This window comes from Phoxinus phoxinus, assembly GCF_949152265.1.
Source record: "Phoxinus phoxinus genome assembly, chromosome: 4".
Classification (NCBI taxonomy): domain Eukaryota; kingdom Metazoa; phylum Chordata; class Actinopteri; order Cypriniformes; family Leuciscidae; genus Phoxinus; species Phoxinus phoxinus.
In genome coordinates this window covers 8,535,857-8,561,456 of record NC_136879.1, presented here as the reverse complement: position 1 = coordinate 8,561,456, position 25,600 = coordinate 8,535,857, and the positions used below count along the sequence as shown (strand labels likewise).

General features: G+C 42.4%; 1 protein-coding gene across 1 annotated transcript; it reads left to right on the top strand.

The window, feature by feature from the left end:
* Nucleotides 1-8,251: 8,251 nt before the first annotated feature.
* On the top strand, nt 8,252-25,192 carry LOC306997167 (uncharacterized protein). Its single transcript, XM_079610290.1, has 4 exons — nt 8,252-8,315; nt 8,385-8,564; nt 24,971-25,029; nt 25,116-25,192. The coding sequence occupies exons 1-4, from the start codon at nt 8,288-8,290 to the stop codon at nt 25,182-25,184; spliced, it is 336 nt and encodes a 111-aa protein (XP_079466416.1). The 5' UTR covers nt 8,252-8,287; the 3' UTR covers nt 25,185-25,192.
* Nucleotides 25,193-25,600: the final 408 nt, after the last annotated feature.

Sequence of the window (25,600 nt, the reverse complement as noted above, 5' to 3'; positions counted from 1 at the left end):
AGGGGAGAAGGTCAATAGTACATATGTACAGTATATAGGCAGAGAGATCCCTGGACTTAAAACAGGCATGATGTCCAGTCAGCCCGTTATTTTGGTGGTACTGCAGAAAGATCTGGAAACTCCTTCAAGGGTGCTAACTAAAGACACCAGGTAACACTATGGTCTCCAACATATTGCCTGGGTTGGGCACAGTACTGGGAAGGGCTGTATTCTTATCTGATACTCTGCTTGTGACTGACAACCCAGCTCAACTTGCATGGTTTCAGTATTGACGCCATATGAATATAACATAACAACCAATAATATGTTGGAGCTGTGGTGAAAAAATAGCTCTTTACTGAAAAAGCTACTTTGACAGATGTCAAACTGACATGCTAACCACAATTTGCTTTAGAGGTGGATGAATCTGAAAATGGATACCACACTATAATATAACTCACAGCAAATATAAGAGCAAAGCAGAATCTGTGTCTCTCTGAACAAAGATTAATTTGCCATGAACCTCAAATTCAGAGTCTAGTTCTTCTTGCAGAGGTTTTCAACCCTGGTCCTGGGGACCCACCTCTCTGCACATTTTGTGTGGATCCCTAATACCTGATTCAGATCATCTTCTTCTTGGGACGGAGCTCCATGAACTGAACTGAGTGTGTCAGATAGCGGTGGGTCCCAAGAACCAGGATTGAAAAACCACTTCCCTATATTAGTCAAATCTAAAGGACATTGTTGGTATCAGATGGGTGCTTTGAGATATATATATATATATATATATGTGTGTGTGTGTGTGTGTGTGTGTGTGTGTGTGTGTAATATGTAATAGTGTATTTTAAATATGTTTTATATGGTTCAGTCGATTTTTTTTTTTTACAGTTTTCTTGGGTATGTCTAATTCATTTTTTTAACTGATTATTTTTTTCTGGGCCCTGACAGGACCGTCATGTATTTTTTTTTTTTTTTTTTTTTTTGCTTTGTCCATTGTCCAAAAAGAAAATGTGTCTCCAGTCTAAATGCAGAGTTGCAGAACGATGGAGATTAAGACATGTTCTCCTCAGAGATTTGTCCATATTTTACATCTGGTTGCACTTGATGGCAACAAGTTTTCCAGTTCCTTGGGCTTAAATGTTACCCCAGAGCAGGACACTGCCATCACCATGCTTGAATGCAGAGATGGTGTTATAGCATGCATGTGCCATGCATTGGTTTGTGCCAAACATAAGGCCTTGCATTCAGGCCAGCTCATCAGACCATATTTTTCTATCGCCAAAAGGTTTCAGGTTTTGCATTATGGTTCAAAGCAAACTACCAGCATGACTTAATGTTGGCCTTTCTCAGAAGTGGAGTTCCTTCTAGCAAATTTCCCAAAGAGGCCAACTCCATTAAATGCTGAAGAGTTTGTTGATGTCCGGACAGCCGTTTTAGCCAAAAAGCTGTGGAAGTCTGTCAGTATTCTTGGCCATCTTGTATGGTTGCTCGATTCAGATGGCCTGATCTTTGTATTGGTCTGTGTTTATGCCACATTTCTTTTTAATTTTGTAATAATAGAGTTTTTTGGAATGCATTTAATAAGATCTGTAAAATATTGAACAAACAATTAATTATTAATTAAAACATATATCTTAAATAATCCTTTTTTTCTTAACTAATTGTGTTCTGTTGCTCAGTTACATTTTTGAACATTGTGTAACAACTTAATTGTATTATGTTCAATCCGCTTAAATTTGTAAAATGGAAGTTGAATTTGCGCTGCTCTTGGTTGGTCATCATGGAAATGATCCGCCTGTGTCTGTGTTCTTTGATGTGCGCGTCATCAGTAGATCATGCACAGAACTTTCCACTCTCAACTGCGCTATTTTGGGATTGTGCTCTCATTTGCCCGGTTTAGTAAATCTGGCCCTAAATGTTATTTTATGTGTTTTCAACACTTTTCAACAATATTGGAAATTTAGAAGAGTTTTTGTTTAAAAAATAAAAATTTGTGGTTACAATTGTGCTGAAGAGTGGCACTTAGTGCTTAGGCTGCGAGTTAGCCCTATGATATTTATGGTGTGAGTTTAATTGTTTCACTCAGTGAACAATAGGTGTACCAATGTCATTATTGACACCAGTCTTTTTCTGTTTGATCATTCTATACATTGTGGATAATTATGAATAAAACTGCACTAGCAATAGCGTAAGTTAAAGACATGTCTGGTTAGTATGACACAGGAAACTTGTTTAAATTAATTTGTATCATTCTCATTGTACTAATCTAACCTAATTGTGTCAAAAATTCCTTAAAGGGACAATAAGTATCTTTTTAGCTATTTTATTATCTAAAATCAATATTTTTATTCATAAATATGTCCTCAATGGTGTACAAATACCTCGGCCAATTATCTGACTTATTCTTATAAATGAAGAATTTATTATCTTTATATACATGGGACGGGTAGGTCCACGGAGGCTTCCATGTAGTTCCGCCATCTTGCAAAACTATAATAGCAGAGAGGGACAAAAAGTACTAAGCCAACGCGTTTCCACAACGCGTTTTCGTTCAGAGCCAGCCGAAACCAGCAGAAACGCAGGTGCAGAGCAGTGAGAGGCGCTTGAAACGGCACCGGCAAGTTTAAAAGTCTGGATTGCATTGTTATTATGGACCATACATATGCCAAGCCACAGGAGAAGACAACATCGTCGCCAAAAAAGTCAAAAAAAGAACGTAAAATGCGTGGGATTTCCCCCTTTCTGGTCAATGTATCCCTGCCTCTGCTTAATTATTTTTATTCCCGGTGGGGATACATTTATCCTCCCCTCAAAGTGATCATAGTGCTACTACATAGTGGCGAGACGGATCACAAAACGTATCACGGATCCGTGGTTTGATTAAAGTCAATTTTATTTTAAAATGATTACTCACTCACTCTTGAGCGTCTGGCGCGAGTGATTTCAATGTTAAGTCAATGTAAAGACGCGTTTATGCGCGTCTAGAGGTCCTGCGGTGCGGTGTTTAGCGCGGCGCGGTAGGCGCGAGCCACTCCAGTTTGCGCGAATGAGGCGAATTGCTATCACAGATAATGTCTTTTCTATCATTTCACTGTAGCTCAGCATCGCGATGTAAAGTTAACGTTATTGCATGATCACAGTTCATATGTGTGGGGAAAGATAAGCTATTAGAGTACAAATATTGCGTTAGGCTACTTCAGTTAATAAGAAAAAAGATTTTACAATTCCTGCAAATGCAGTGAAAGTTCATGTTCTCGTGATTTATTTTTATGAATAACAATGTTTCAACCCCCCCCCCCTCCCTGTTTTTTTCACAAATCGCACCCTGGGCTAACTACAATATTTCATGTTTTTCACAGTCAGTAATTCATACTGTAACATTCGTTTGTTTGTTGTCATGTTGCAGTTTGTTTGAAATAACACACCTGTTCACCTGAAGGAAAACTCGATTAAGTGCTATTAGAAGACATCCTGTCAAAGCTTTTTGGTACATATCGCCTACCGTAGATGCAATGCGCATTTGAAAAAGCGAGGCGCTGGAGAGCAAAATTAGTTTGAATGCAATATACAAATTCACCACTAGATGGGAGTAATTCCTACTTAGTGTCCCTTTAATTTAATTAAGCTCATTGAACAAACTATTTTCTGAGTGTTCGTTTAATTTTTATATTATACTTTTAACCTATGTTAACGTTCTTAAATAAGTTTTAAAAATACCATTCAAATTTGCAATAAATTGACTCATAATAATAATAAAATGTGTCATTATCTCAAAATAAACCCCAGACATGAGGAGGAGGGATTTCTATTACCATGAAAGTGTTTATTTTGCTATAATGACCCACAGAATGGATGTTATCCTGCTTATTACACAGCAACTTAGACATGAAATGTTTATTTTAAAAATTACGCTGTAACTATTGTGCCAGTTTCCCAGCTTGAAAAAAATATCTGGTGACTATTATTTAAAAAATTATGATCATTGCTTTGCATTTTCTGGCTCGATTTACGCTGCTGCTGTTGTTGTTGTCACTGTTATTTAGCTGTCATAGGGTTCAGAGTTCATATTTTTACTGTACTATTGTTGATCATCGCCATGTTTGAGATTTGTGTGCTGAGGTACATGTGCATCTCATTGGAACTTTAGTATGCAATATAATTGCCCTGGTAAAATGTTTGCCTCTAGCTTTAATAGGCAAACAATGTTCATGAAGTTATCTTTGAAAATAAAACATGGAGATAAAAAAACAAGGACTGTAGCTGCTTGCATTGATAAATGCTAAACATTGTGTAGTTACCTTGACAAGACTAAGATCAAAAGTACCTTTTACTTAGATGAACAAAAGTATTTAAGGTTACTTTAATTGGAGTGAATTAGTTGAGTTAAAGCTGCAGCCCGAAACGTTTTTGGGTTAAAAATTATCCAAAATAAATTGAGCAAGTACATATGTTCAAAACTATCTGCTTGCCTTAGCTCGATTCAAAACCATAAGCTTGTAATAATTATTTTAATTCCAGTGATACTGGTGGATTTCCACGGGAAATTCAAGCATGACTTTGTATCATTACGTCACATCTGTACACATAATGAAGCTATATTGAGTGTGAGGATGTTGGAGGTGGAGATTTATAGCCTTTTCTCACAGCACTTGATATAATTAAACGTATCAATTTGATGACAGATCAAGAAAGGTTAAAACAACAATAACCAGTGACAACTGGAGCTTCCCCCGATGTAAAATGCAAAAGACGTCGGACTTCGGAGTGGTTATATGATAAGCGTATGATATCATGTGATATGATAAGCGATCGTTAGATTTAATCAGCACGATTTACTGCAATGCCTTTTTCCCCTTAGTTGGTCAGAACAAAAGTGGATGTTACTTGTTCAGACTACATTTTCCGGTGAAAATTCTTATGTTGGTCATACTTCCAAAATTAGAATCTGTGATTGTGAATGCCCGTATCCACACCGGCGCGGTGACTGACAGCCGCACATTCTCATCCGCGCTGTGCCGTGCCGAGGCACAACCCATGTTAAGTTGATAATTCCGCGAATAACTGCAATTGCAGATTTCGAACAGAGATGGCGAAAAAGAGGAAAAACTACAGACTACAGCTTTAACTTAAAGTTGAGTGTGATAGTTCTTCTACCTTCTTACAATGTGGCTATATATTGATACATACATATATATTGATACATACATATATATTGATAAAAACATATCTATAGTAATAAAAGACAAAACTGTACAACATTTTTACATGTAATAGCTTTCTTAAAAACACGTTATAATGCATGGGTTTACATAAAGCTGAAGACACATTCATAAACTTTTATCTCAGTCCATGGCAATTATTCCAAAAAAGGTCAACCGCTTATAACACTTAAATATTACATAAGACAATAGAAAAGAAGGGTAAACATTAAAATGCTTTCAAAGAGTTATTAATAAGAAAGGAGCACATAAGGCACCACAACAACAGAAAATATGCACCCTTACACACAAATAAATAAACATTTCAACGCTCAATAAAGAACAGCAACTTTCAACATTCACATAATAGTTTGTTCACAGTTTACCAAGCATAAGATGAGAAGTCAAACACGGCATGATAAGATAATTGACAATGGTTATGAACTTGATGACCTGAAACTCCAGCGTTGAATGAAACTCAAGTCCATGAATGGCAATGCAATGTCCACAAATACAAATGAAAAAGTACTGGCAAAAATGCAAACCTGGTGAAATAATAATCCAAAATGAAAATTGTTGGACAAATCCAATTGGAATAAGCAGCCTCATAGTCACATTATACAAACAACATTAGGATACTTAACAGTCTTAAATGAGTGCCAAACTAATAGTTCCTCAAAGAAAACCACAGCATGCTGAATAGTCAGAAGAACCATGCCAAACATATGGCTCTCTCGCTCTCTCTCTCTAGCCCTGTCTTCCTTGTCCTTTATACCTGGAGTCCTACTCTCTTTACCTGTGAAGAATGACCCCTACGGATTAGGAAGAGAATAACAAGGAAATAGCAGAGAAAACACCCTGGGTCCGTATTCACAAAACATTTTATATACCACTAAGAGTTATCCTAAATGGCAGTAAAAGTTCTTAAGAGTTATCTCTTAAAACCTATACACAAAGCTATATACACAGCCGAGCGCTGACTCACCTAGTAACCTTGACAGCTTTCTGCATCCCTCCACCACCCCGTTCCTCGCTCATTTTATTGTATATTAAAATGTATAAATCAAAATATGTATTGGATTTATGAAGAAAAGGTTCAGCTATCCTCTATCCCTATTACTGAAGCAAGAGGGATCTAGCCCTATACCCATTCTCACCCTAAACCTACCCATCCTAACTTTGGAAACCTGAAAACATTGGAAGCATTAGAAACCTTTCTACCCTTTGGATGAATTAAAGATCTAACCCCATACCAATGATCTTCCTAAACCTACCCATACTAGCCCTAGGCATGGAGGACTGAGTCGTCTCAACGGTGATGTTCTTAAGGCATGTTGCCCATTTGGGAGAATCTCCAAGCCAGGAGTATGGTACAGTGTAATATTCGTCGGACCCATAGACAGTATATAAACTGGACACAGCGACCCCATAGGTTTCAACGGAGAGAAGTGAAGTCAATTAGAAGCACTCACTTCCTGATCGCCAGGCGAACTGCGCAGGCTCAAACTGAGCTTGACGACGTAGATGTGACGTGAGCAACCTGTAGGTTTTCTAGTCGCTATGCCGAGAGAAATCTGAATCATTCCCTTCCGAAACATCGCAGAGGCGGAGAGCGTGAGCATTAGCTGTCCTTGAGCTAGCGGCGGGAGCAACTTTATCACTCTCTATGGGCTTCTCCCTTGACTTTATGCCTCCACGTCCTCCCGATTGCTTGCGAGCTTCTCTGCCTGTCCATACGGTAATTTCTCGACTTGTGCGACAGAGTCGCGCGGTTATGACGCAATCGTTAGCCTATTTTTACAAAAACTGCTTCTACGGGGCCAAGATACAAGGTAATGGAGACTTTTATACATTTTCGTGTTTCTTTAGAAATAAACAATGGACAAACGGTGTCTTTAAACGCCTCAGATGTAAAGTTATTCGCTGTCAAAGTGACGCCAAAATGAATGGGAGTCAATGGAATGCTAACAGCAGGTGGGGGTCCGCTAGCCAATGGCGGCGCCCGGGGATGCTTCAGTGTCTTCCGAAACACTGCCCCCCTGGTCGGACCGTGCCCTTTTCCTCAGTCTCCATATTCAGATCCTTCCTAGACGGGTGCTACTGTAGGTTGGGGGGAGCTGTTGTAATTTTCAACGCCTATCGTTATCACCGGATTACCATCCAGTGCACATCATTAGATCTGTTTTTCTTGACAATATTGTGTGAAACAACAGAGCACTGCGAGAGAAGTAAAATATGACTGTAGCCCACTCAATATTTTCAATGTTATTTTCTTTCATTATTTGTGTATTTTTTTAAGAAAAAAATTAAAATGTTATTGATTGTACTGAATGTTGATAATAATTGTGAGGGTTTTCGACAATATCCAATGGGAAATTTCTCCTGTGCTGATTGATGTACTCCTGTGAGGCAATAAACAGCCAATTGTGGAGATTTCAGATGATGGCAACTTTGGATTGACACTCAAAACTTTAAAGTATTATCCTAATATTGGTTAAGGAAGGAATGTGCATTGCAACCTGTGGTGTATTCCAGAAAGCTGGGTTAATTTACCATCAGATTAACCCTGAACTCTGGGTTGATTAACCCAAAACCTGATTACTCGGGGTATGTCGGTTCTAAAACACCTGTGTCGAGTTAATCAACCTGCTGCTAATAACCTCGAGTTAATGCGCGCGCTCTGCGAACATATAAAGGCATTTTCAATGGAACGCCAAATTCAGGAGTCACCATGGAAACTAAGGGTGAAAAGTTACGTGGCGCGTACTTCTCCGAAGCGGAGTTAGAAGTTTTAATGTTGGCTTATGAGGAGTTGAAGCCCATTATAATGAAAAAAAGCAATACAGCTGCATATGCGAGGAAAAGACAATTGGCTTGGCAAAAAAATAACTGAGAGAGTAAATGCGTAAGTTTTTTTAAATTATTATTACATTTTAAATATGCTTGCCTTTCTTTTGTTAATTTGCAAAGTTGAACAATTGTCTTTTTACTTTTCTCTACATCAGTTTCTTAAGAATACAGTGCAATGTATATTGACAAGAAATATTTAGGCATCTTGTTTTATAAGGTTTAATCCTACTGGAGCCAAAATAACTCTTTCCCAAGTCAAAATGAAACACAAAAACATTCTCCAAAAAGGTAATATTTTATATTAACTGTTGTAAGATCAATGTCTTAAGTTACTTTTACAGTATTCTTCCTATATAGCTAATAGAAAGAAGGCTGAGGCCTGTCTAACTGGCGGGGGTCCACCTCCACCTCCTCTCACCCCATCTGAGGAGTTGGCTCTTTCACTTAATAAAGGTCGCCCTGTGGTCGATGGTATTCCAGAGGGCACTTCGTCAGAATTTGCTACCTCTCACAACAACTCAAGTGACTTGGTACAATGTAGGTATACCATATTATTTGGTCATACGTTTGGACAAAATGATCATTAACTCTTGTCATTAGGAAGAAGGCTAAATGCTTCCTGTCACAGGTCGGGGCGGGCCAAGCCAGACTGCACCCACCCCTGAAAACCGGGAACCACCTCGAGGAACGGGTCAAGGACCAGACAGACAAGAGAATAAAAATAGTCACAGTTCTTTATTAAATTAAAGGGGTGAATTGGATAAGTCCTAATTAAAACTTCTTCTTGCCGCCAGGGCAATTCAAGCGTCTCTGGACCTCCTGGGATGGGGCAAAGGCTTCCAATAGGGGCGTGTGGAGACCACCAGGCTGGGAGGGCACTTGGACGGAAACGCTCCGCTTCGTTGAACACTGAAACAGTACAGGAAGGTCTTAACGGTTCCAACAGTACATGAAACTTCGACTGATATACCTCTTTCTTCGTCTGCACAGGGCAAAGGCTTCCAATAGGGGCGTGTGGAGACCACCAGGCTGGGAGGGCACTTGGACGGAAACGCTCCGCTTCGTTGGACACTGGAACAGTACAGCAAGGTCGTTAACAGTTCAACAGTACATGAAGCTCTCAACTGATATACCTCTCTCTTCTTCTGAACAGGGCAACGGCTTCCAACAGGGGCGTGTGGAGACCACCAGGCGGGGAGGACACTTAACGAAACGCTCCACTTGGCTGGACACTGGAACAAACACAGCACGGTTTTAACAGTTCAGCGATATATGAAGCACTCAGCGTTAACAGAGCCGGGTCTGCTCACGGAGGAAGTTGGGCTCTTGCTTTATCAACACCTTCTTTTGGAGACAGCGGGTGGAAGACTGTATGGGAAGAGTGCACGGCAGACTTCTATTACTTCTCCACACAACAGTTTCACTTCACAGCACAAACCGGGTGAATCGTCACTTCAGGCACTGCATCTCCACTCACACACCGTGCATTAGGGCCCGCACTCACCCACCGGTCTTTCTCCCACCAGGTCGAATCCCGTCTTTGGTCAGGACTTGACTTCACTCCAAGAAAAGCAGAAGAACGGTGCAGCGGTTGTTACATTCAGCAAAGAGAGGACTGAAGTTGGAGACAGATCAACAATTCACTCGTGTAATAGTTCACTCGTGCCACACACTTCCAAACTCTCAACACCACTTCAGTGTTAGTGCATATAAACAACGGATCCAATACTCATCACTTGCGTCTTTCCCACTGCTGACGATATTCCTTAGGTTTTCGCTGACAAATCCTTCAATCCTTCCTTTCTCTTCCTCAGCTTCAATCTTCACCACTCCATAGCCCAGCCTCAATAAAAGGAACAACCCGCTGTCAAACACAGTCTCACACGGGAGGAGAACCCCCAGGTGGGGAGGAGAACCAAACCATAGTCTGTTTTCTCTCTGCTTTTAAAGCCCCATCTGAATATGGCCCTGTCCCAAATGGCGCACTTGATGTGGACTTTCGGTCTCGTGGACTTAAATTGCGCGTGCTCGCTGAGTCTACGAGTCCGTAGGCCGTCCCATTCATCATTTTAACGCTCTGAAGTGTGCTCAGCAGCGCCCCCTTTGTACCCTTGAAGCGGTCTTCCGCGAAGCTCGCATGGATGCAGGCTTCACGCACTTTAACTACCCAGGAATCCTTGCGAATTTGCGAAAGGCCAATCAGACAACGAATGGGAGGAGCTTTGACTCATGTTAATGTGGCAGGTGGAATAAATATAACTGGGCTTAGACCCAGACAAATAGCAGACTACGCCACGATGGGACTTACACCCAAAGATTTAGTGACTTTTTCGCTAAAAAAGCACGCGGGTTCGTGAATGGATCAGCCAGAGACAGTGGTCCAATACAAAAATATATTTTTATTATTAATTTTTCTTTTTACTTTTTATAAAAATTTACAGCCAATGGAGCCATACACACCAGAGTCACTCCAAAACTTTAAGATTTCACAACCAACATATAATACAAATTTCACAGCAAATAGAATGTACTTGACACCGAATCAAATAACCAACACACAATATACTCTAATCACAATGCACACACACACACACACACACACACACACACACACACACACACACACACGCAAGAGGTGAAAATAGGGCTGAAACTTACCAGTGGGAGGCTAGTGGCCCAAGCAATGAGCATCCATAACACAACACCCCACTCACACGTGCTAAGTTTCACACCCACGCACCACAAGGGCAATGATCACACTTGGTGAACACACAACCACTGCACACAACACGGGACCCACCACCGCAAGGGGCACTGCTCCCACTGGCGGTCTTCAGCACCTGGACAAAAGACAAACACGTGAAAATCAACCAAAATTACACAACAATTGCAATACACTGGTAAACCCAAGATGGTACTAGGGTAAAAAAAATATGAGTAGCAATTAAATCACGCACATCAAACTACAAATTATACAAACAAAATATCATAGACCATCCAGCACAATGGGGCAAAAATTGCCGTCTGGATTAACCCCCAGTAGCGATCTTTGGTCGGGGTAAACAAATGAAAACAAATAAGTAATCAACCCAAATAAATCAAAAATAACGCTCTTGTATATCAGCAGCAGAAAAAGGCCTCCATACAAGAGCTTAAATAAACAAACCAAACAACAACAACAAGCCTATAAAATATAGACCAAAACAATTACAGTCAGTGGTGTCAGTCCATCAAACACTCAACACTTAAACCAGGAAACTGTCTATATGAGGTTCAATAAAACTATTTCACGGTATAACAGGAGGAAAAGAGATCACCAGGAAACTGCCGATTAACTGGAGCAAACCACGGTTCCACTATTTCTAGGTCCCGGGTGAAAAGGCAGTCGCAGTTGTTGACGTTAGCGTGTTATACTCGTGAACAAATCGTGACATTAAAAACGTAAGCAAAGCAGCAGATGTTCGGCGCTGATGTCGCCCGCTGGCAGCTACCCCCCGGCTAAACAGCCTCTTCCTGAAATACACAAAATGTCTATTTACAAACGTATCCTACAGTAACATTTATCTATTACTCATTGTAGTCACATACCTTTGATAATTAGCATTGAGTCACGGCCCCAGGCTCTGATCGCCGATAACCGGGCGCACCCTCTGCTGATAACAGGGCTACTGCCGCAACGGGGCTTCTAAAATTAAAACATTCCCTATAAGACCCAGTTACTAAGTTAAAGGAGTGGAAAAACAAGAACCAGAGCTAGTCCTACCTGCGACGCTACCACAGAATAGATGACCAAGGGAGACCAAGACAGACATCAGACAGATAGGCCGGCAGGTAGACAGGACAACAGTCGCATGTCAATGACGTCGCTTGTCAAAAGAAAAGTCCCGATTTATATAGGGACTCTACCATCGCGATTGGATCACTGTTAACTACCCAGCGCCACTCAAAGCACCGCAAATTAATTGCCATTTGGCCAGACAGCTGTAACCTGCTACAATCTGCCCCCCCTTTCTAAATCGTTGACCCAACGATTAAAAAAAAAACACCATTACAACACTAAGCAACGCTAGGTGGTGGATTCAGCATGTAGAGACGAAAATACACACCAATTCACAGGCCTGGAGGACCTCTGTACTAGACCCCGGAACTAGTACATGTTATGGCAAATGATGGATATTAGAGTGTTTTCCAGCAGTGGACCGGGATGTTTTCCGTCTGGTCACCTCACCGGTATCCAAGCACCCCGAAGGAAGAGCTGTCAAACAGGTTGTTAAATCATCCGTCAGTTCAGGATGAGGTGACTGTGCTAAAAAACTAGGTTCTGGCAGGGATATACCTGGAGGTGAAGGCTGAAAGCGCAATTCTGGATTAGCTATGACGACGGGTCTGCTGATGTCTGGCAAGCCAAGCACGGCAGACTCTTCGTGTCTCAAAGCCATCAGGTCAGAATCGCAATAAGGGTCATCATCAGTAGGCCGGGGCGAAAAAGAAGGATTAGCTGAAATATGTTCACCTAGGCTGACTGGGGCAGAGAAAGGGTTCTGTACCACAGCCTTCAGGAGAGAGCGGTGCACTTGACGAACCCTGTTAAGGTCGGCTACGGGTGCCACCGTATAAACCGACCCACCACCCTTAGGTGCCCTCAGGATTTGATGCACCACTGGGCTCCACAGGTCGCAAATCTTATGGCGTCCACGGATGTTAAAGTCACGCAAAAACACCTGCTGGCCCTCCACCAGTGGAGCATCTCGAACGTGTTGATCATAGTTTCTTTTCCGGCGTAACGCCGCTATATCCAACCGCTCTCTGGCCCCCTGAAATGCAACCTGTAGTCGGGCCTGGTGTTCCTGCACCCACTCATGAACCGTACCGCCAACCGGATCCTGAACCCTACCCAAAAGAAAATCGACTGGTAATCTAGGCTCCTGCCCGAACAAGAGGAAGAATGGAGACTCTCCAGTGGACTGGTGGGGGGTAGTGTTGTAACAATAGAGTACCTGCGGTAAACAGGACGGCCAGTCCCTCTTCCTCGAAACAGGCAGGGTCCGCAACAAGTTGTGAAGGGTCCTATTGAATCTCTCGCATTGACCATTGCCGGACGGATGATATGGGGTTGTTCGAGTCTTTTTGATGCCATAAAAACCACATAGCTGCTGGATCAGGGCACTTTCAAAGCTACGGCCCTGATCAGAATGAATCCGAGAGGGAACCCCAAACTTGGAAAACCATTCGGTCACCAATACACGAGCCACAGTGGGAGCACGCTGATCATGGGTGGGAACTGCCAAAGTATACTTACTGAAAACATCAGTCATCACCAGGACGTTTTCCACACCTGTCCTACCAGGCTCCAGAGTGGTGTAATCAATGGCCAGGATCTCATTCGGCTGCGAGGCCAACAAATGCCCCATGAAGCTTTGGGCCACAGGTTGAGAGTTCTTGGCCAGCTGGCATCGCTCGCATGCCTGACACCACTGTGCCACTTCCGTGGACATACCCGGCCAAAAACATCGTTGGCGCAGCAACTCCAGTGTTCTCTCTACCCCCTGATGGCCATGCTCCTGATGAACTTGAGTCAGCACATCCTGTTTTAATGAGGCGGGCAGCAATAATTGAAGCACTGCCTCTTTTCCATCAGGGCGCAAAACTTGGCGATATAAGACCTCACCAGTTTCCAGTAGCCGATCCCACTGGTGAAGCCAGGCCAACACAGTTGGACCCACCTGCTTCCGTTCCTCGGAGTTAGGCCGCTGTTTACGTCGCCAAAACCGCCATAGCTCTCGAATAGCAGGGTCATCCTGTTGGAGGAGTGAAACATCAGCTGGCCAACGGCATGGCAAGGCAGTGATGGTCGCCTGCGCTGCCTCCACATCTCCCAGTGACAATACCTGCTGGAGTGGTTTAGGCAAGGGTGTGCCAGAAAGCATCGCTTGCATTTCCAAAGGGCCTGGGGGATGTTGGCGAGACAAAGCGTCTGCATTCCTATTATTCCTACCAGAACGGTATTTTAGCTCAAAGTCAAAAGCAGCAAGCTGGGCTGCCCAACGCTGTTCGGTGGCACCCAGCTTTGCCGATGTTAGATGACTAAGTGGGTTATTGTCAGTGAAGACAATGCATTTGTGACCCAACAAATATTCCCGGAATTTTTCTGTCATGGCCCACTTAAGGGCCAGAAACTCCAGTTTCATAGAGCTGTAATTTTGCATATTACGCTCTGTAGGCTTCAACCCCCGACTGGCATATGCTATTGGCCGCACCCCGCCTTGTTGCTCTTGGGAGAGCACCGCTCCCAGGCCACCATAACTTGCGTCAACCTCCAAAATAAATGGAAGAGAAAAGTCAGCGTACGCCAGTACTGGTGTTGTGGTCAGCTTACGTTTTAGAGCTTCAAAGCTATCCCTACACTCGTCGCTCCACCTACCAATATTTTCCCGCTCAGACTTCCGTTTTGACTTAATGTTCCCTTGAGCAGCCACCAAACGATGTAACGGGGCGGCCAACTTTGCGAACCCTTGCACAAAACGGCGATAATAGCTCGCAAACCCTAAAAAAAAACGGAGCTCTGAGATGGTAGTGGGGGCCTGCCAACCAGCGACCACCTCAATCTTTCCTGGGTCAGTGGCTACACCCTGGTCAGAGATCACATGGCCCAAATATTGAACCCGCCGCTGGAAAAAAGCACATTTGGAGAGCTTCGCCTTCAGCCCTTCTCGCTGCAACCGCCCCAGCACCACTTCCAGCCTCTCCAGATGCTGTTTTACTGTAGAGGAGAAGATCACAATATCGTCAAGATATAAAAGCAACGATTGACATTGTTGATCTCCAAATAAACGCTGCATTAACCTCTGAAAGGTGCTGGGGGCATTGCAGAGCCCGAAGGGCATCCGGTTCCACTCAAACAGCCCAAAGGGTGTACAAAAAGCCGTTTTAGGCTTATCCACTTCTGCCACTGGGACCTGGTTGTACCCACTGGCCAGGTCCAGAGTGGAGAACCAACGAGCACCGGTCAGTGCATCGAGCGATTCCTCAATACGAGGAAGGGGGAATGCGTCCTTCCTAGTGTTGTTATTTAGCTGGCGGTAGTCTACGCACATGCGCAGGCTACCATCCTTCTTTTTAACTAGGACAATCGGGGACGCATAAGGACTACAACTCTCTCGTATGATGTTTGCCTCAAGCAGTTGATTAATGTGCTCTTTCACTACCTCGTACTCTGAAGGAGGTATCCGACGGTAGCGCTGACGGATCGGAGTATCCTCCACAAGAGGGATATCATGAGCAAGCAAATTGGTGCAGCCCAAATCCATGTCATAGGCCGAAAAGACATCTGTATATCTGTACAACAACTCCCTCACTGGTCCTTGATCATCAGTGGGCAGTGAGGACAAATCTAAGACCTCTATCTGGTCCGGCACAGAGGGGCTAACAAGCTGGGATAACACCGTAGCAGTAACGGGGGGCACTTCAGTGACCCCTGCTGGCAGGCTAACAATGCGAGCATGATCAATCGTGCCTACCATGGTACGTGGAAAAAGCAAGACGTCAGTAGAATTTACATTGACTATGGGTATGTAGGCTGTACCCCGATTAACCTGGACTAGCGCAGGAGAGGCCAACAAGCCAACAGGAAGGCCAGAGGCCAACGGCTCAAAGAGCACCATGGCCCCTGAAAACTGTTCGGAACAGGTGGCTGCCACCAACTTTATTACTCCACCTGGAATACGACAAGCCTTCCTACCTCTGACCCTAACCATGCCTGGGGCAGAACTGGGTACCTGGATGCTGCAACTATAGCATTGTTGTAGCGCCTGCAATACGGGTGATGGAGCCTCTAGCACTAAGGGTAAGTCGAGGAAAGCTGTACCATGCGCCCCAAACAGCTCTTGATAACATTTGCGGATCACATTCATCCCCAAAACACCAGGGACCGGATGGGGATGGCCGTTTGGAGGATCACGAACTACCAATACTCCACAATTGGGCATTGATTTCCCACAAAGTTCGACATCTAACTCCAAATAGCCCAGGTAAGGGATGGCCAGTCCATTGGCAGCCCTCAGCTGCAACCAATGACAAGAGTGGAGCCGCTCCTGACCCCATGGTTCATAGTTCTGACGAAAGAAACTTTCAGTGACAGTTGACACCATAGACCCAGTGTCAAGCAGGCAAGGTACCTTAACTCCCCCAAATAGCACATCAAGATGAGGGCAAGACGACATCAATTTTGAGGCACCCTTTGACTCCTGTAACCCAAACCCTGAGCCAATAGTAGCCCCACCCAAACTGTGGCTCTGCAGTTCGGTGGGCACTAGTTTTCCGACATCGGATTGGCACGAGATTGGTTACTAAAGTCCCGCGGGGCCTGAGAAGGGAGCGGAAAGCGAGCAGGGACCCGAACCCCATCACACTCCCAAGCCAAGTGGCCAGGCTGCTGGCAACGCCTGCATGTCTTAACAGCATCACGGGGGAAGCGATTGCGTTGGGGAGGGTTTTGTAAAAGGGACAGACTCTGGGTAAGCTTCTGTAATTGATCTTGTTGGTTTTTCAGCTGCTCTTGTTCACACTTAACAAATCCCTGATCTCACTCAGTTCAGAAGCAGCCGGCACCGGAGCCACCGGCTGGGAACTGCCTTGAACCCGATACTGAATCCCCAATGCTGATGGAACAGAGTAGCTACGACCTCTCATACCTCCCGGTAAGCCCTCCCGCTCCCATCTAATGGCCTCACTCCTTATTTCTAAAATGGTAGCGGTCGGCTGCCGGCGTACCATCTGCTTGAGTTCGCGACGCAGGGCCCCATCGAGGACATGCTCTACAAACTGATCCCTTAGCAGTGCCTCCGCGTTGGGCATACTCCCAGGCGCACTCTCCTTAACTTTCGCCATGAAAAACTCTTACAGACCCCAAACTTTTGCATGGTAGAGTTTACCAAAAAAATGGCCGACGTGTAGTTGCACGATATACTTGGTATCTCAATACCACCAGCAATTATGCAGTCAAACTTCTTCTAAGAACATGCAAGAACATATAATTTGATCTGAACATTATTACCTACGACCTAAATTACCAGACCTTTATACCAAACGCTCAAACATGCCTAGACCATCTAAAAGTAAACCAGATGTCGCTGACCCAGCACCTGTTGAAGATTCCGGGGCTCTGACTCTGGCGTCTATCGCCAAACTTCTCGAAGAAAACCGAAAAGCAATAACCCTGGATTTTAAAGAAACGCTCGCAAAGCTTGAGCATAAACTAGATCGAATTCATGATACTGTCGCAGCGCATTCAGTGACGATCGGCGAACTCGAGGAAAATGCAACTCAACAAGATTCACGCTTGACAACACTGGAAATAAACTGTGTCAAATTAAGTGACAGCAACACCAAGCTACTTGCGAAAGTAAGTGACCTAGAATCCCGGCATCGTCGACATCACATCAGGGTGGTTGGCCTACCTGAATCCATCGAAACACAGCAACAGCCGATAGTCTTTTACTCCAAAATGCTAACTGAGGTGTTTGGACACATTCTGGACTCCCCGCCAGAGTGCGAATGGGCTCATCGAACTCCATCTGCTAAACCACAACCAGGTCAGAGACCGCGGTCGGTCATTATCCGGCTTCACAAGTACCTCGTAAAGGAGAAAATCATTCGTGAAGCTCGGGCCAAAAGAGGCCAGTTGAAGTTCCAATCCCATCCCATCTCAGTTTACGAGGATTATCCACCTGAAATTGTGGCGCAACGGAAGGAATATAGAGAGGTGATGTCGGAGCTGTACAACCGCGGACTTAGACCAACGCTTCTATTCCCTGCCAAACTTTTTATCAAATCTAAGGAGGGAGGTAGGATGCACTTTTCTTCGGTTTCAGAAGCAAAGCAATATGTTAAGACATTGCCTTAAACTGGCTGGTTGGTGACTTATGTGGTTATGTGAATAGGCTCAGTCCTTGTGTAAAACGGCTTGAGAACTGTTAACGGTATTTCCACACTGTGGGAATTGATCTTTAACCGTAAGATGCTTTAAAGGTTGGTCTGGTTGACTCTTATAATTTGTAACCGTGCAGTTTTTTTTTTTTTTTTTTTTTCTATTTATTTTTTTTCTCATTTATTATATTCAAAACTGCTTGATATCTTAAATAGGTGAAAATACCTTATAGCCTATGTTTTTTGTTGTTGTTGTTGTTTTGTTTTGTTTTTTTGATGAACAAAAATTATTTATGCATACCCAGTCATTGACTAATTAATTATACTCATAAATGTGGGTGTTGAGATTACCATTAAGTGGTACAAATGTGTCAGTTTGTGCCCTACATAAATCAACTTGTGGTTGTGAGTGGGTGTGGGAGTGCAAAAGAGAGTGCACTAGGCAAGTGTGTATGTATTTTTCTTTATTTTTTGTTGTACTTAGGAATGAATGCTTTATGTGTATACGCCTTATCATGGATGTTGGATGTAGGACTAGGTTTACCGCTTTTGGATGGGTTTGGATGATCTAAATGGGGAGGTTCGGCACTACAGTGACATTGGTGCATATATCACTTGCAAGCAATATGACCTAGAAAATCTTAAATACTTAAGTATGAATAATAACTTTTCGGTGATCCATATTAATATCAGAAGCCTAACTAAACATTATGATCAATTAGTGGCAATGCTGTCTGCATCAGGTTGTAGTTTTGATGTAATTGCTTGCAGTGAAACCTGGTTAAATGATAGGTCATACTGTGATTCTTTTAACCTTAATGGCTATAAACTTTATTATAAGAACAGATTAGGTAGAATGGGTGGAGGTGTGTGTCTTTATGTTAAATCAAGATTCCAGGCCAATGTCTGTGACAATTTGGCCTTGGATGATGAACAAACAGATTCATTGTTCGTTGACATAAGCATGAATGCAACCAGTAATCTCGTTGTTGGCATAGTATATCGCCCCCCTGATGTGAACCCTACTACTTTTATTAGTAAATTTGAGGAAACTCTTTTTGATATCAATAGGATAAATCGCAACTGCATGATCCTTGGGGATTTTAATATTGACATCTCTAGGGATGGTCCTATTAAAAATGATTTCATGAACACTCTTCACTCCTCCTCCTTTATACCGACCATTAATAGATATACTAGAGAAACTCACTCATCCAAGTCTATCATTGATAATATTATTACAAACATCCAAAATTCGAGGTTGGAGTCAGGTGTGGTTGTGACTGATATAACTGATCACTACCCAATTGTGTTATCTTTAAACCTGGCATCCAAACCTCCACTTAAACGCCGTAAGATAAAGATCAGTGTCCTGAATGAGAGAACACTACAGCAGCTCCGTGATAACTTGGAGAGTAAGGTTTGGACTAGTGTGTATGAAACCCGTGATCCTGAGACTGCCTATGACAGTCTAATTCATGAATTAACGGAGTCCATCCACAATACTATTCCAGTGAAGACTGTCATATGTAGAAATGAGGATCATCACCCTTGGCTTACTAAAGGGATTCTCAAGTCTATCAAACGTAAAAATAAACTTTATAAGCTCTACAGGAAAAATCCCAATGATGAAAACAAAAGCAAATATTTTAAGTTTAGAAATAAACTCACTCATATTATAAGGAAGAGTAAACAAATTTACTACACCGAACATATAAATGCAGCCCAAGGCGACTCCAAAAGGACTTGGGCTGTGTTGAATAAAGTTCTAAACAGGGGCCAGAAGTCAGCTGTGTTACCTGAATGTTCGAATGACAATTCACCTTTATTAGCTGATAGTTTTAATGATTACTTTGTTTCATTGGGTGAAAATCTTGCCAAAAAAATCAGACCTTCCAACGGATCCTCTTTTAGACACTATCTCCACGGAAATTACATGCAATCTTTCTTCATGAAACCTACTGATAAAATCGAAATTCATAAAATTATTACAGATTTGAAGCGCTCTCATACGGGAGGGGTTGATGGAATGTGTAGTAAAATTTTGATAGCTGTTGCAGACATAATAGCACAGCCACTTACACATTGCATTAACCTATCACTTTTGTATGGCATAGTGCCAAGTATGACAAAAATAGCCAGAATTACTCCAATTTATAAATCAGGTGATAAAAATAATATGGGCAATTATCGTCCAATTTCTGTTCTACCATCTCTGTCTAAGGTATTAGAGAGAGTGGTACACATTAGGTTAAGTCATTATTTGGATAAGCTTCATATTCTAGTAAGACCACAGTACGGTTTCAGGAAAGAGAACTCTACCTTTATGGCTGTTTTAGATCTTATTGAAAAAATCAATGATTCTTTAGACCAGGGTGATTGTGGAGTTGGTGTTTTCCTTGACCTATCCAAGGCATTTGACACTATTGATCTTAATATTCTTCTAGAGAAATTACATCACTATGGTGTTAGAGGAGTAGCACTTGATTGGTTTAAAAGTTACCTACATGGTCGGAAACAATATGTGATGATTAATAATCATATATCCCAAATGAAAGAACTTAAATACGGGGTTCCCCAAGGCTCAATATTGGGTCCATTACTCTTTAATATATATATAAATGACTTTGTGAATTCCTCTCAAGTATTTCAAAAGGTGATGTTTGCAGACGACACCAATTTGTTTTTGTCACATAAAAATTCAAGTGACTTACAAATTATTTTAAATGAAGAACTACAAAAAATTGTTGTCTGGTTCAAGTGCAATAAATTATCCCTCAACATTAAAAAAACGAATTATATAGTGTTTCAATCAAATATAAGGGCATCAGCTACAAAACAGTTTTGCCTCAATGTAGATGATGAGGAGATACTATCAACCACTTCTACAAAGTTCCTGGGGGTTCACATTGATAAATGTCTAAACTTTAAATGCCACATTGATCACTTGATACACAAGCTTTCAAAATACGTTGGTTTGTTCTTCAGAATACGGCATTATCTTACATTACCTGCTCTTCTTACCTTGTACAAAACCTTGTTCGAACCTCATATTAGTTATTGTAACGTAATTTGGTGTAATACCTACCCGAGTCACTTAAATAAATTGATAAGTCTACAAAAGAAGATAATACGAGCTATATCGTGGTCTTGGTACAACACTCCAACAAGACCTCTCTTTCACCGCTTAGGTCTCCTTCGGCTTACTGAGTTGAACATATACCACAATGCGTGTATTATGCACCAAGTAGTTAATGTGACAAACAGCAGGCTATCTCAGCTCATTCCAATTAGTAGTCCGCTTCACGCTCATGCCACTAGGAACAAACATCAAATTACTGGTAAAATCAGAAGACTTAAAAGTGCAAATTTGAGCATAACAAGTAGAGGCCCAAAGATTTGGAATGAGCTAGATGGCAGGCTGAAGGTGTTGAAATCTGTATCCATCTTTAAGAAAACACTAAAAAAAGAACTTTTACGCTTATATCTATAACCTTTCCAGTAGCTTACCTAGACTACAGTTGATCCTAAATGCATTGTCCTGTCCTTGTGTGTCTTATGTTGTATTGTGTATTTTCGTATGATATCATTGTTGTGTGATTGGTGTTTAGTTTAAGTATTTGTTTATAATGTATCATTTCAATATGTCCTCAGGCTCCCTATTATAAGCTTTGAATAGCTTCTCTGGGAGACCTGATTCACACATTACGATATGTGCCACTTGGTTGTGCCATCTGTCTTGATTTTATGTGTGGATGAACTAATAAAGAAAGAAGAAAGAAAGAAGGCTCATCAAGGCAAGGGAGAACTCCTGTAGGGATTCCCCTTCCTGTTGCCTTCTTGAGAAAAAGGATTCCTGCAGGGCTACATATGAAGCAGTGCAGCCATACACCTCACGCAACACCGCAAATATCCTATCTGGGTCTGCTCGATCTGCACTAGGACGGTATTTCAACTCATCCCGAGCCTCCCCTTCTAGATGATCATAAAGAAAGAATGCCTGATCAGCACGAGTTAAATGTCGGGCTCTCATGCAAGCTTCCGCTTCCTCAATCCACTCCCCCAACTTAGGGCTTGCCCTACCACTAAACAGAGGGCATTTTCTATCACGTGGGACAAAAACTAACCTTTCTGGTACCGGGATAGGAGCAGGAATAGGGACAGGACCCGGAGCAGGGGAAGGGCCTGGGGTCTGACGTAGACGCTCATTATCAGCTTTCAGCTGAGCTATCAAGTCCCTCAACTCCTGTAACTCATTCCCCTCGGCCACCCCCTGTTGCATATTTTTGATAATGCACAATCCAATTGGCAGCAAAACAAAACGCACTCCCCGGCTTACCTGCCTCTTCAGCGGTTGACCAAAGAACAGCTGCTGCTTTGCTTATAATGGAAAAAAAGAAAACAAAAAAACGCAGTGCAAACAACAAAAACTGGAACACGTCTCTGGCTTTACCAAGCGGACCCTGCCGACTACGCCAAATGTGGCAGGTGGAATAAATATAACTGGGCTTAGACCCAGACAAATAGCAGACTACGCCACGATGGGACTTACACCCAAAGATTTAGTGACTTTTTCGCTAAAAAAGCACGCGGGTTCGTGAATGGATCAGCCAGAGACAGTGGTCCAATACAAAAATATATTTTTATTATTAATTTTTCTTTTTACTTTTTATAAAAATGTACAGCCAATGGAGCCATACACACCAGAGTCACTCCAAAACTTTAAGATTTCACAACCAACATATAATACAAATTTCACAGCAAATAGAATGTACTTGACACCGAATCAAATAACCAACACACAATATACTCTAATCACAATGCACACACACACACACACACACACACACACGCAAGAGGTGAAAATAGGGCTGAAACTTACCAGTGGGAGGCTAGTGGCCCAAGCAATGAGCATCCATAACACAACACCCCACTCACACGTGCTAAGTTTCACACCCACGCACCACAAGGGCAATGATCACACTTGGTGAACACACAACCACTGCACACAACACGGGACCCACCACCGCAAGGGGCACTGCTCCCACTGGCGGTCTTCAGCACCTGGACAAAAGACAAACACGTGAAAATCAACCAAAATTACACAACAATTGCAATACACTGGTAAACCCAAGATGGTACTAGGGTAAAAAAAATATGAGTAGCAATTAAATCACGCACATCAAACTACAAATTATACAAACAAAATATCATAGACCATCCAGCACAATGGGGCAAAAATTGCCGTCTGGATTAACCCCCAGTAGCGATCTTTGGTCGGGGTAAACAAATGAAAACAAATAAGTAATCAACCCAAATAAATCAAAAATAACGCTCTTGTATATCAGCAGCAGAAAAAGGCCTCCATACAAGAGCTTAAATAAACAAACCAAACAACAACAACAAGCCTATAAAATATAGACCAAAACAATTACAGTCAGTGGTGTCAGTCCATCAAACACTCAACACTTAAACCAGGAAACTGTCTATATGAGGTTCAATAAAACTATTTCACGGTATAACAGGAGGAAAAGAGATCACCAGGAAACTGCCGATTAACTGGAGCAAACCACGGTTCCACTATTTCTAGGTCCCGGGTGAAAAGGCAGTCGCAGTTGTTGACGTTAGCGTGTTATACTCGTGAACAAATCGTGACATTAAAAACGTAAGCAAAGCAGCAGATGTTCGGCGCTGATGTCGCCCGCTGGCAGCTACCCCCCGGCTAAACAGCCTCTTCCTGAAATACACAAAATGTCTATTTACAAACGTATCCTACAGTAACATTTATCTATTACTCATTGTAGTCACATACCTTTGATAATTAGCATTGAGTCACGGCCCCAGGCTCTGATCGCCGATAACCGGGCGCACCCTCTGCTGATAACAGGGCTACTGCCGCAACGGGGCTTCTAAAATTAAAACATTCCCTATAAGACCCAGTTACTAAGTTAAAGGAGTGGAAAAACAAGAACCAGAGCTAGTCCTACCTGCGACGCTACCACAGAATAGATGACCAAGGGAGACCAAGACAGACATCAGACAGATAGGCCGGCAGGTAGACAGGACAACAGTCGCATGTCAATGACGTCGCTTGTCAAAAGAAAAGTCCCGATTTATATAGGGACTCTACCATCGCGATTGGATCACTGTTAACTACCCAGCGCCACTCAAAGCACCGCAAATTAATTGCCATTTGGCCAGACAGCTGTAACCTGCTACATTAACATGGATGAGAAGAAAATATTTAAGTGTAAATATCATTATTTTTATAACCTATGTGTACATTTTGCCAGTTATTACCTACAGTTTATACAAACATTATGGTCATCAACCAGTGGTTGATGTCTCAAACATAAATATAAATATATATTTATATTTAAAACATAAATAGCGCACTGAATAATAGGCTACGATCGCATTATGCTTAATTAAATAAATATAACCAAATGTCAGGGCTTTACTGAGTCATATGTAAATGTAGAAATATAATATTTAAACAACAACCGGACCATCTTCCTATTTCCGGCGTGACGATCGAGTCTGTCCCAAAAATACCTCTCAATGCGCCCTCGTGGACTCGCACCAAGGGCCCTATAGGTCTGCACTACATGACGTCACCAAAGTGTGGACTCTGAGGAAGTCCACAAGTCTGGAGTGTGCCATTTGGGACAGGGCCTATGTGTCCCTCTCGCAGCGTTCCCTGTAATTGCCCCACACCTGCTGTCACTCAGGCAATTGGCCTCGCTGCCATGGCAACAAATTTGTAGTGTATAGAGACGGATGTTCACTGGGGATTTCTCAATCAGACTGCCTTCGCAAGGAACTTAGTCCCATTCTGATTTTTTTTCTTTGTCACCCCGTGACACTTCCCAAATGCAGTCATTGTTTCACTTGTGCATTATGCATACATATTCTATTTTACAGCATATGCTGTATACAGTAATCGTTTTTTTAATGCCTTTATTCAGTGTCTGTCATACTTTAGTAATTTACACATTGAGTATATTTTTGTCTTGCAGTTGCTGATGGACGCATTGTATTATTGGATCCTCCTGAAACCACACAGTCTGTCACAATTGTTAGTGATGCATTTTAAGAACCAGTTGCTTTTAGATCTTTCACTTTGTCTGCCAGACAAAGTAACTTTGCATATTTCCACTCTAGGATGATGATGAAGAGACCACATCTGCTGTGACTGATTTAGAAAGTTCTGGGAGACCCACAGAGGTATAATGCATATACTGAACAATGCATAGCTTTTTAGATGGAGTGACAAATGTGTCATTTGTCCTGACAGAATCTAGCTGGGGATGTACATGATGAGGGTCCATCTACTTCTGCAGTAGTGTAAGCAGTAGTGTAAGCACATAATCTTAGCAGTGTAAGAACTTGTAAGAACTGTCCTTATTTACATAATGTTACTATGTGGCAGATTTTCTTCTTTAACCATCTTATTTACTTTGCCTTCCTAGTTGTCTGCAAAGGAGCTGTATAAGGTCCATCTATTAAGGCAAATTAAAAAAACTGACATTGACATGGACCTTATACAGCTTTAGCTAGAGGAGAAAAGGCTGGCTATTAAAAAGGACAAACTTGAAATAGAACTACTGGAGCATCGCCTTAAGGTGAGAATCATATGTGAACATGAA

Excerpts from the sequence above, each read along its gene's own strand:
- LOC306997167 (XM_079610290.1), top strand. The coding sequence starts at position 8,288 with ATGAAACACAAAAACATTCTCCAAAAAG. Across the intron at positions 8,316-8,384 it reads CAAAAACATTCTCCAAAAAG|CTAATAGAAAGAAGGCTGAG; the intron begins GTAATATTTTAT and ends CTTCCTATATAG. Across the intron at positions 25,030-25,115 it reads CCACACAGTCTGTCACAATT|GATGATGATGAAGAGACCAC; the intron begins GTTAGTGATGCA and ends TTTCCACTCTAG.